We start from the raw sequence: 12,768 nt of genomic DNA, 5'->3' as shown, positions 1-12,768 counted from the left end.
GTGAGATCGGGAATTGTCGAAAAATTTAGAGACACTCCTTAATTTGTCGAACTAAACTTTTTAGTCCCGGTCCACACTAGAGCGTCATTATGAAGATAAGAATAGAAAATAAAATTACAGACTACTAAGTTCTGGTCCACACTAGAGCGATTTCAATGAAATAATTTAATGAAATTATCCGTTCTTAGATCGAGTTCCATACTTAAGTAATTTTATGAAATTGCGGTAGTGGGGAACTCGATCTAAGAACGCCTAATTTCATTAAATTATTTCATTGAAATCGCTCTAGTGTGGACCAGAACTTAGTAGTCTGTAATTTTATTTTCTATTCTTATCTTTATAATGACCCGATGTTCGAAAACTCGGACCAAGTGGTGTTCTTGCACTTGCAAAAAAAGAAGGATTACGACACAAGCGCCTAAAAATATACAATGAAAACTTTTAAAATGTCTGTTTATTTCTGAAATTGATATTTACCCCCTGTTTTTGTAAATTTTTTTGTTCGTTCGTCTCTATTCGTAATAATTTAGGCATACATAGCAGAAGAAGACATACATACCTAATTTTTCGTATACCCGTGCCATATATCGTTAAGAATTCCTCATTTAAAAATCAGCGCTCTACATTGGCGCTAAAGCGAGTAAATCGACCTACAAAATTTTACAATTCGTGTGCGAAGAATAAATTTTTTTACAAAAACAGAGGGTTATTTTTTAAATAAATTTCTTGTTCATATCACATTTAGGTCCATCACTCCTGTTATTAGTTTTTTATGCAGTCATAAGCTGACGATGCTTAGCTTTCGGTAAAACTGACAGGTTTTTTTCTTCCTAACTTTGTTAATTTAGTTCCTTTTTAAGTTCTATAAATTCCATATATATCCATTGAATAAAACACAATAATTTCGCTTTCGTAAATTTCAATACGTAATTTTATTGTTTTTTTTTTTTCTTTTTAATTCTATTAAAAATTGATGTTCGTTGCGTTCTTTTTCAATAAGATTCCAGTTATCGTTATCGTACTTTCTAATAATACTCTAAATTAAAATAAAGTAATTATTATTTTTGTGTGCATTGCGTTTAACTTATTTTCATTATTTTCACAAATTGTAGTAATTTTGTACAGTAGTGTGCGTGTAGTTTTTGGGATTAAAAGGATTTTTCTTATTAAATAATTCACTACCAAAATAAAATACGTCCTGGTGCAGGTGATGTACCTTTGGAAAAGAGTATTTCGGGGATTTCATCATTGGCAAATGTGTCATTACTAAAAAAACAAATAAAGTGGGGGGAGAGGGAGTAAAAATTAAAAATGTATATTTTTTGTTTTGATAAACTTTTAAAAGTTATCGTTTTTTTTTTCTTCATTAATTTTTTCTTTGTTTAAATTTATAAATAAATTAATTGTTTAACAATATGTAGAAAAGAAAAAAGTACAATGTAAATTATGTATGCTTGTTTGTGTGTGCGTGTAAGTATGTAAACTTAAAATTAAATACAGATTTGTTTGAAGAAAAAACAAATGTTGTTGTTTTGTGTGTTTAAAAATTACATAAACATTAAGTGGTGAAAAAATGTTGATTATTTCCTTCCGGGGTCGAGGATGTCGATGATTTGATGGCGAGCTGCAGTTCTCCCCTGATTATCCCTTTACTGGATGCTTTAGACATTTTACTCTTGGATGTGCGACTCAAATGATAAAGAGTCCAGAGACGCTTCCATACACTGAGAGACAGGACATATGCTAATGGATGGTGATTAAATACTATGGACACACTCAACACATCTACATCTATACACATGTATTGTTGAGCCGTAAAAAAATGTTTTATTTCTTTAGAAGAATTTAAGGTCTGTGAAAACAATAAAAGAAATAAATCAAAGAGATAAGAAAATTAAAATTTCATTAAAAATGTGTACAAAATAACTTAATAATTTAAAATTAAAAATTAAACATTATTGTATAATAAATCTAAAGGACGGTGGTTAATGAATTATACTAATTTCGCGGGTGTAATAAAAAATGTGTCCCCTAAAAAAATTTCATACAACTTAATACGATATATTTTCGATTATTAGAGAACCGAAACCATTTAAACTACAAATAAAAGCCCATGTAATCCCAGTATGACACAATAAAAACAACCAAACAAAGTTTATATGGGGAAAGGAACTTCCATGAGATGTCCTACACCCTTTGCATAAGTTTTTCACGTATCACTTTTTCTTTTAGGACAGAATTTATGTTATTCTTTCAATATGAGAAATATAATTGGATTCACACAAGTTATGTTAAAATACTACATAAAACCTATAGTGATTGATATTAAAAGAAACGAAAAACTCCACCATTCAGTAAAAATCAGGAATCAGACGGCTTTGTCAACATCAAAAAAAAAAAAGTAAAAAAGTGTGGCTAAAATGATCAAAATACCGAAAATCGGGAGGTACTGTTATATGGGTGCTATACCAAAACATGGACCTATGCCAAAAATTTGTGGAATATAAGTCTTTTGATCGCTAGGAAAACTAAATGTCAAATTATAGTAAAAAACTTCAAAATACCTGTTATCGGGCGATACCGCAACCTGCATATTCCCAACAGTTCAGCTGACAATCTCCATTTTGTGGATGGTAGAGTGATTACAACAGACGGACGGAAATGCATACACGACTCTGAATTTTATCCTGATCATGAATTATAGGGACGCAAATTATTATTTCAATGCGCTACAAACAGAAAAAACTTAATATACTCTCCATACTATGGTGGAGGATCTAAAAAAAAAAATAAATAGCACTAACAAGAGTGGTGGACCTAAATGTACTATTAACAGATGCAAAAGTTTTTCCACTGACAGACCCAATTGACACACTTGACTACACAAAAAGAAACCCCAAAGCTTCCCATATTACAAGAATGGCACTTGGGCTTGGCACACTCGTACCATTATCGAGTAGCGCTGTAACCAAGATCACACAGCCTACTAGCAACTTTAGTGTGAGAGGTGTGTAAATAAGTGGACCTAAATATTGGGACATATATCAAGAAATAACATTTCGGTGAGCAGATAATTTCACGTTTTGGGCCGGTCGATTGGCCGCCAAGATCGTGTGATATCACACCGCTAGACTTTTTTTCTGTGGGGATATGCAAAGTCTAAAATTTATATGTACGTGTCATTTGCATGGTTACCAGTCGAAATGCTCGAACGAGTCACCGAAAATTGGATTCACTGGATGGACCATCTAAGACGTAGACGCAGCCAAAATTTAGTGGACATCATTTTCAAAAAATAAATGCCAAAGAATATACTTTCAAATGACAATAAAAATTCCCCATTCCGAATTTAGTTGGACAATGTAGAATTTTTTAGAGCTTTTGCATTATTATATCAGTAAGCATAGGGTGCCACCGTGGTGCAATGGTATGCACGTCCGCCTTGCACGCAGAAGGTCGGGGTTGGATTCCCCAGCCAGGCAACATCAAACATTTTTCAACGGTGGTAAAATACCCCTCAGTAATGTTGGCGACATTTCCTGAGCATTTCAGCCTTGAAAAACTTCTCGATAAGTGGTGTCTTAAGACACGCCGTTCGGACTCGGCGATAAACAGTAGGTCCCATATCATTAAGCTAAATATGAATCGGGGTGCACTCATTGATATGAGAGAAGTCTCCCTTGTCCCGTATGGGATGTTGTGGAAGAATGTTTTTTTTTTTTTTGTTTTAAGCATAGACTTACCCACGAAAATTATTGTATCGCTGTAAACAGGACCACAAGGAGTACCATCGGCAAAAATTGCAAAACGTTGCTCAAACAGTTCTTAAACCATCGATGCTTGTACTCATACGAACAAATGTAAACAGACCACGCGTATTCTCTCTTTGTTTTCATCTGGCCTGATTTAACAATGGAAATATTCGCTTCCGCTACTAACGCACGAAATATTTTGATCATCGATGCCTTAAACTAGACTTTAGCGAAAAAACAAACTTTTGTGAGAGATAGACACAAAGTGCACTTCGATATATACCTAATTTGAATTAGATGTTCGTTTGGAAGAAAATTTACGATATGCAAAGTTTCGACCAAATCGGATACTCATCCGTCATTTTATTTGATGCCCGTGGGGGTTTTTAGGGCTTATAGACTTGATCCCGGAAAATGGTACCGTCGTAATAGTGGCTGCGAGAACAACATACTGCAAACAATTTCAAAACGATCCGACACATGTCCTACCGAAGAGAAAAATGCGGCATATAGGCTACTTTACAATCAGTAGCATATATCACCAGTCCTGAGATTTGACGATATAGACGTCGTTATACCTAGTAGAGACGACTGGAACCGCAGTAACCCCCCCTCTGGACGGTCTGGCTTTTTATACAGACGGTTCCAAGATGGAGGAAGGTACCGGGGATGGCGTCTACTGTAAAAGGCTATCTCTTGAATACACCTACAGGCTAGACAGCAACTGTAGTGTTTTCCATAAAACTGTAGTGTTTTGATAAAAAGTTTGGATGCAGAAATCTTTGAACCGGTGACTATCTTTGTGGATAGTCAAGCGGCTCTTAAAGCCATCAAATCCTGCAACATCAAATCCGATGTCGTTCTTAAGTATAGATCAGCCTTGGAAACGCTAACTAACGGCTTCCGGCTATGCTGGGTACCAGAACACTGCGACTATTTGGGTAATGAAAGAGCAGACGAAACGCTGCCTCTATCAAACAACCCATTTGTCATTTCTTTCAAAAAATTGAAACGTTCTCTGACAAAAGAGCCAGTGAATCGTGGCATAATGAACCTAGGTGCATTGTGGCAAGATCCATATGGCCGCCTCTGTCAGTCAAAAGAGCGAACTTTCTGTTGAACCTGAGTAAAGCTGAAGTTAGAGTATCGACGGGAGTCATTACTGGACACTGCTATATCAGGGCCTATACCATCAAATTTGATGAGGATGTTACTGACTACTGCAGACTCTGTGGGGATGAGGAGGAGTTAGAGACGATCGAGCACATCCTGTGTCGTTGTCCAGCCTTGGCTCGTAGACGGCATAGATTAGTAGGTGTTCACTTTCCACCGTGTCTAACTTTCTACTCAACTGTGGAACCTGCTGTGATCTACAACATCATCAAAAATCTGAAGTGGCTGGGACAGCGCAACATGAACGCGTAAATTAATTCAAATATTCTGCCTACCATTAACAATAAATATCCTCTCTTTTCCATCTCCTCTTTTCTTGCAGTTTTTTCTACTGGATGATCACAATGGACCGGAAGGTCTCCGAGTGACGCAGTCAGAAGTTAGTGGCTGCACATCCCCTAACCTAACCTACAATCAGTAGCAACGCGGGAGAAAAGGAGAGAGGAGAAATGTCTTTTCCGCAGGAAAAAGAGAGAGATGGAAAAGCGGGAGTGTGAACAAATCGTGATGTACAGGAGACAGAATGAAGTCCGAAAATTCTACTAAAGAGTGAAACATCAAACTGATGGCTTTGGAACTGGCACATCCTCCTGTAGAGAGGTAACTGATACAGATAGTGTGCTAAGGATATGGAAAGAGCATTCTTCCAATCTGTTGGTATCCAATAGTAGCGAAGTTGACGAAGATACCACAGATCTAATACCTGAAGATGGTATTGAATGTAACCACCCGGCCATGATGAGGTAAAGACACAATAAACCGGCTGAAGAATAATAAGGCAGCAGGAGCTGATGGCCTACCAGCCGAGCTGTTTAAAACCGGAGGCGACACGCTGATAGGGTGTATGCATCAGCTAGTTAGCTCCATCTGGCAGGAAGAACGCGTACCCGACGATTGGAACCTGAGCATCCTGTGTCCCGTCCATAAGAAAGGAGATGAGACTGTATGCTCTAACTATAGGGGCATAAGTCTTCTCCCTATCGCCTACAAGATAGTGTCAGGGATATTGTGCGAAGAACTAAAGCCCATGGTCAACGAAATAATTGGGCCATATCAATGCGGCTTTAGATCTGGCAAGTCCACCATTGACCAAATATTTACCCTGCGGCAAATCCTGGAGAAGACCCAAGAGATGCAGATCGACACCTACCACCTTTTTGTCGATTATAAAGTAGCCCTCGAGAGCCCGCTACGTTCAAAGATGATCTTTTCAACATCCTGCTAGAAAAGGTTATACGAGAGGCAAACGTCAAAAGAAGTGGCAATAGTCACATGTTACTTGCTTATGCTGATTATATAGACATCATGGGACGATCAGTAAAAGAAGTAACCGATACCTTTATGAAGGTCGAAGGAGAATCTGCTAAAGTGAGTCTCGCGGTAAACGGCGAGAAGACCAAGTTGATGGTGTCGACGCGCAATGCGTCCATTGAGATCGGACCAACTGATGAAGTTGGTTCCTATAATTTTGAGGTAGTAAAAGACTTCGTATACCTCGGCACCGCCGTAAACACAACAAACGACATCAGTTGTGAAATAAAAAAAAGAATTTAGTAGCATCTGTTGGCCAATGCTACTTTGGCTTATGTAAGCACTTCAAAAACATAGCCACAACTCGTCAAACAAATAAAACGCTTTACAAACACTGATACTACCCGTGCTGATGTATGGTTCCGAAGCCTGGCTACTTGCGCAAGCAGATAAGGCAGTGCTTGGCGTGTTTGAGAGAAAAATTCTTCGAAAGATCTACGGGCCAGTCTGCGTTGACGGTGAATATCGACGTCGTATGAACCACGAGCTGTATCTGCTAGGCCATATAATATAATAAGAATGATCGATGATGAACCCGCTAAAAAGGCGTATAAATTCGAGCCACATGGCGGTGCACGCAGCATTGGCAGGCCAAAAAATAGATGGCGCAAACAAGTAGATGAAGAGATGACAAGGCGCGGTATTCCTGAAAGCGAACCACTAAACAGAGAGAATTGGAGATCTTTTCTTACTTTGGTCTATGCAACAAATGTTCTGTAATGGACCAGCTAAGTAAGTAAGTAAGTAAGATAACCTTAAGGGCTATTCTATAACTAACTTGATCATGCAGCTAAATCCTTCAATATACCTCAAATCGGGCGATACTGTTATATGGTGACCAAACCCAAAACGTGGACCACGTTCATTGTAGGGATGTTTTGTGACCACAGAAAACTTGGAATGCCAAATTACATCGTTATGCAATCGTAGCTAAACCTTCACAATACATGAAACGAGATGTGTTGAAATATGGAGGCTATACCATCACATAGACCTGTGTCCACAATTTTATGGTGGGGAAGGGTTCTGACCACTAAAACCCTAAAGTACCAAATTACAGAAAATGCATTTAAAATCTTCAAAATACCTCAATACCTGTTCAAACCACAGAGAAATACGTCTCCGTCCTATCACATACGAAATAGTTTCTATGAAATAATTTGAACATATTATTTCAACATCAACCAAATTTTCATTTTACGTCAAACCCTTACCAGACCGATACTTACCATTTTTGGTTAGTAGGGTTCCTTTTGACAGACCTCTTAGATCAAAAGTGTTTCAAACCATACTCACTACCAAATAAAGTTTCAGATTAAGCGTAAATGTTGAAATTTGGTGGGGACGGTACCCCAAGAATTTATCCGATGTAGTCCATCGAACATGATTATAGATTGAGAGAAATATTATAACACGCAAAGTTTGGACCAATGTCAGTCACTCCTTCCGATAGTTATTGTGCCCGTCGGTCATTATAGTTGGTCATCGAATGAAATTTTAGAGCTTTCGTGCCATTATATTTTTAGATTTTGCCACGAAAAAATGATATTTTTATATTCAGGACCACAAGAACTGCCTTCAGTGAAAATTTCAAACCTATCCGTGAAAAGTGCTTAAACTGCGCTTAAGCGAACATTTTGAGTTGAGTGAAGTAGGTAGCCGAAGAAGTTGTCCGATATAAATCTCCTCGGAATGATGCACGTTTCGAAGGAATATTTCGACTAATATAGTCCACATTCAAACTTGATCTAAGTTTGGAGGTGCAAAGTTTAGACTAAGGATTAATTCGTTTACTCGTTTCGAGAGTTACGTTGTTAACCAGCCGCACATACGATCAGGCGGATGGGAAATATTAGATATTACAAATCGTCAGAAGCAAATTTGATCTTAACCCTCAGAGGATTAACCACAGAGTGAGGACCCATATGCATAAAGTTAAAAAAGTGTCGAGCTGCACTCTTTGTTTTTGAATTCCTCCTTCGAGGATGTTCTTAAACTTAGGGTTTAAGAATGCCTTGTATGCCGAATGTCTATGTTCGATTTTCTGGCTAGAAACATAATTTTTAAAGTTTTTGGACACATACTCAATCGAAATAGCAGGCATTTTTAGAGGTACAGAGGTATATCCTACAGAATATTAGAAAGAAAATAATCGATATATTCACCATATAACTGTTACGCTCGATTTTCGGTATATTGATAATTTGATCCCTCGAATTTGCCGAAATTTGGCGATTTGGCAGAAAATTGTTGATGTATGCTTAAGTTTTGGAGTAGGACAAGCACAGGTATAGGTAAGAAGTTTGTTGGTTTTCCCTTGGTAAAGACGTTGAGAGAAGTCTCTCTCCATTGTCACTTTTTGGATGTTTGTGGAACCCTTATTATTGTTATAACGATGATATTTTCCCTCCCAATATTCCTCTGACTCTAAGATTCCATTGAAACTATATTCATACTTCAATCTTCAGAATAAAATCCTTACGGTGATATCAATAAAGAGGAGCTCTCCAAATGTGAATTCAAAATGAAAATAAATAAAAATAAATGAAATAAATTTAGAAAAATATGTTTTACTCCTATGTTTAGCGAGGAATATTTTAGCGTATTAAAAAATGTTTAAAAATATTTACTTTTATAATAAATAAGAATAAATAAAAACAAACAAAAGTTAAGACAAGGACAACATGCATTTAACGAAAACGAAAACAAAATAACATCAATAACAAACAAATAAAAAAACAACAAAAAACGTTTAAAAGCAATATGTTTGTGGACGAGGCAATATTTGAACATTTGGAGCATGGGACACAGTACAAATGGAAATCATATCAGCATTGGGCGTATCATCTGTCAAATCTATTTTGTGGTGATGGTCCAAAACTTCAATCTCTAACACAACATTTGGGCGGAACAATAAAATTTACAACACAACAAAGTTTGGGGTTTTATTTTGTTTTGAGAATTCTTTTTTATTTAATTTTTTTTGCTTTTAAGCCAATTATCAGGTTTTTATTTTAATTTGTATTTTTTTGTTTCTTAAGCATTTTTCCATTAACGAAAAATGTTGTACAATTAGTAATAATATTAAATAAAATTAATTCGTTTTGTTTTTCTTGTTTTTGCATTACTTATATAAATTAATTTTAATTTAAAATTAATGAATTAGCATAATTTTTATATAAAAAAATTGTTTATATATAAAAATATATATGTATATTGAAAAGGATTTCCATGTAGGAACACATAAAACAAAATAAACATCTATGGTGAAGGATTTATGTGGGGATTTATAAAAATACAAAAAAAAATAATTTAAAAATTTACAAAAACAAAATAAAATAATATTTTTGTTTTTAATTTTGTTTGTTCTTTTTTTTGACTAAATCCGGACGGTATGAAAATGTTATTTGATTTAAATTATTTTTTTTTTTACTAAAAACACATGGAGTACAAAATAACATTACTTTCACTTAAATGTTTCTGTTGCCTATTTTTAGGCATATGAGAAATTGTTCCACAAAAAATGGAATCGAAACACTAAGGAGGTACTTTTTTCCATGAGTTATGTTATTAACTTTGCACTCATTCTTTAAGTTAAATTAAAAAAAGAAATAAACAAAAAAGGGAAAGGCTCAAAAATGGGAAACATTTTACAAAGACTTAAAAACATATTCGAACAAACAAAGAGAACTTTAATAAAAAACAGTCAATAAATTTTCTTTAATTCTAATTAATTTCTTTTTACAGATATTTGTTTTGTTTTCATTTGTATGTGTGTGTGTGTGGGTTTTTAATAAATATTATTTCTTAAATGAAAAATTCGTTGAGAAGAAAATTCAAAAACTCTTTTTGTTTCTATATAAGAATGTATGTTGTGTAATTATTGCAGATTATATTTCAAAACTAATCACAAGGCAAATAGATTTTATCGGTTCACGCCTGGGTAGGTGTAATGGTTGGTGGTGGTTGTGCTAAAGGGCAGTTGATATTTTGTTTAGTCGCTTTGAAATTCATTTCAATAGGTTTTAGAGAGCATATTTGACTAGTATAAAAATAGAGCCGAGTAGTTGTAGTGGTAAATATTAACCATAACCTCAATTTTTTGGTTCTGTTATCACTTTGCAGATATTAGAGCCGTTAAAGTAAGCATAGTTTTTTAATGTTATTGAGTTTGTGTTAATTTATAGATTTTGATATGGAATGCTTTTGGGTCACAGTAAGGTGGGTGGGTTGGTAAGATGTTAATAAATAGCATTTGATGAGTTTGAAAATTTATACGATTTTACAAGATTTGTTGTTTTTGTAAATCAGGCACTATGTTTGTACTATTTTTATACATATGCATACTATATGTATTTAAATATTTAATACATCTATTTATGAGTTTGCAAAGGCACTATTAATTTTTGTGTGTTTTGTGATGATGAAGACAATAACTTAAAGGGGAGATACGATTTTTTGCTAATGTCATTTCTGGTAAAGAAAAAAGAAACGTCGGAACCACATTTGAATTAGGTCTTACTTGTCTTTTAATTTTTTACCAGAAAGTCATACTTCTTCTTTTGTATCTCCTTTAAAGCTGCAACACTTTATCGCATAAGTCAAGGCTGCTAAAGAATAGGGGACAAAGTACGTCCTAACTCAAATGTGACAATGACAGTCCTTTATTCTTTGAACTACAAGAAAGGGCTGTCGTTTTCTTCATGTGTCGTAGTCTAAAATTTGAAGCGTGTGGTTTTCTCGAGTGGTTTTTCTTTTCAGACTTATGAGAGAAAATCAATCGCTTTTTTTGTTGCAAAATTAGAAATTACGAGCGCAATTTCTCAAAGCAGGTTACTTTAAAAATCGCCTAGGTTACTCCTCTGCTACTATCAATGAGTAAAAATGACATTAGTATACTGACAGGTATCCTTACAGGACACATAGGGCTACAAGCGCACCTGCACACAACAGGTTTTGCAGAAAACAGCGAATGTAGAGCACGTGGATAGGACAATGAAACACTATCTTTGTAATTTGTTAATCATAGCAGCATTCTGCAGAAACTTTCAGCGTAAATTATTAGACGTTTGTGGACATCTGTTTTAGTTGATCCACCATATTAAGTTCTTTAGCTTTTGGGTTATTACGTCTGGAAGTATGTATGTACATGATTACGAAAACCAAAAAAGTACATCGTTATAATTAGAATTACATGAACTACCTATGATGAACCTTTCAAAAAAGGTTCCCAAACTGCACCTAAGTGATAAGTTTAAAATTGTGTAAGGGAGGTACCAGAAGGTATTGTTCTATATAGACTTGATGTAGGCTTGATGGAAATACTCGTATTACGATGTGCAAAGTTTGAAAGTTTGGACCAATGTCAGTAACTCCTTTCGATTGCCATGTCCGCCAACCATTTTAGTTGGTCACAGCAGGATTTTTTAGAGCTCTTGGTCCATTTTGTCTGCAAGAATGGACTTGTCCACGAAACACATTATGTCGCTGTAAACAGGACCTACGGTAAAAAAAATCGAAATGATTTTCGAACAGTCCTTTAACTGCGTTTAAGCGAATATTTTGAACTTTTGTGAGGGAGGTACCCGATATAGACCTTGTTTTATATAGACCTTCTTAGAACTTGATGAATGTTTGGAAGAAATTTGACAATGTTGCTCATCAGTCATTTTAGTTAATAGAGGTTCACAGAGCTTTTGGGTAATTACCTCAGGAAGTATAGATTTTTTAAAAAACAAGTAAAAAATGTCAGTCGGCTTTGCCGACAGATATATACCCTCAGCCAATGTGAAGTGAAACTTTCACCTACGGACAGATCGAATGTATTAAAGGTCTCTTCAGAATTTTGTGGCCCTTTTTGGACATTTAACTGCACTAAGGCACAAATGTTGAACCTTTGTGGGGGAGGACCGATATGGGCCATTTTAGAAGTTAAACTAAATTTTGACAAAATATTAGGAGATCCAAAGTTTGGACCAAATTGTTTGCCCCATTCAAGTGATATCGTCCTAGCATGTTAGTGACATTTTTTAAATATTGGGGAGAAGTACCGGAAGTTCTGGGCAGGTATTACCCCATGAAACTAAGTTTGGATATAATATGACGAAGACCAAATGTTGGACCAAATCGGTCGGTTATCGTGCTCTCCGACAGCCACATATGGTGACATAGGGATTTTTAACACCTTTCGGGCTGTTTTCCTAAGAAATATGGACTTGCCCCTGAAAAAACCTTTACCGTCGTAATGAAGGCAGCGAATCCAAATCGCATCAACAAAAATCAAGGTGATTCGAGAGCAGGTCTTAAAGTGAACTTATCCGAAATTGTGTGTGAGAGTTCCCAGAAGGAGTAGACAAATATAGTCCATATTCGAACCTGATCTATATCTGGTAGATATATAAGGATGTGCAAAATATGGATTACATCGGTCACTCCCTTCAAGAGTTATCATGCGCACAATTTGTCCGAAAATTTTTGAACTTTTGTGGAGGAAGGTACCTGAAGGAGTGGAACGATATGGCTTATCTTCGAA

General features: G+C 35.7%; 1 protein-coding gene across 50 annotated transcripts in view; it reads right to left on the bottom strand.

The window, feature by feature from the left end:
* Nucleotides 1–902: 902 nt before the first annotated feature.
* The window catches only part of Sarm (sterile alpha and armadillo motif), a 374,264-nt gene continuing 362,398 nt past the window's right edge, over nt 903–12,768 (bottom strand). For all 50 annotated transcript variants that reach the window (XM_073980092.1, XM_073980094.1, XM_073980109.1 and 47 more), the window contains one exon: nt 903–1,852. In XM_073980092.1, the coding sequence (XP_073836193.1) occupies nt 1,846–1,852 (7 nt within the window). In that variant the 3' untranslated portion in view covers nt 903–1,845. The remainder of the gene's footprint in view (nt 1,853–12,768) is intronic.

This window comes from Musca autumnalis, unplaced genomic scaffold (genome assembly GCF_047663935.1).
Source record: "Musca autumnalis isolate F117 unplaced genomic scaffold, ASM4766393v1 scaffold_4, whole genome shotgun sequence".
In the NCBI taxonomy this organism is placed as follows: Eukaryota; Metazoa; Arthropoda; class Insecta; order Diptera; family Muscidae; genus Musca; species Musca autumnalis.
The sequence above is the reverse complement of the archived record's forward strand: the minus strand, read 5'-3'. Positions and strand labels throughout refer to the sequence as shown.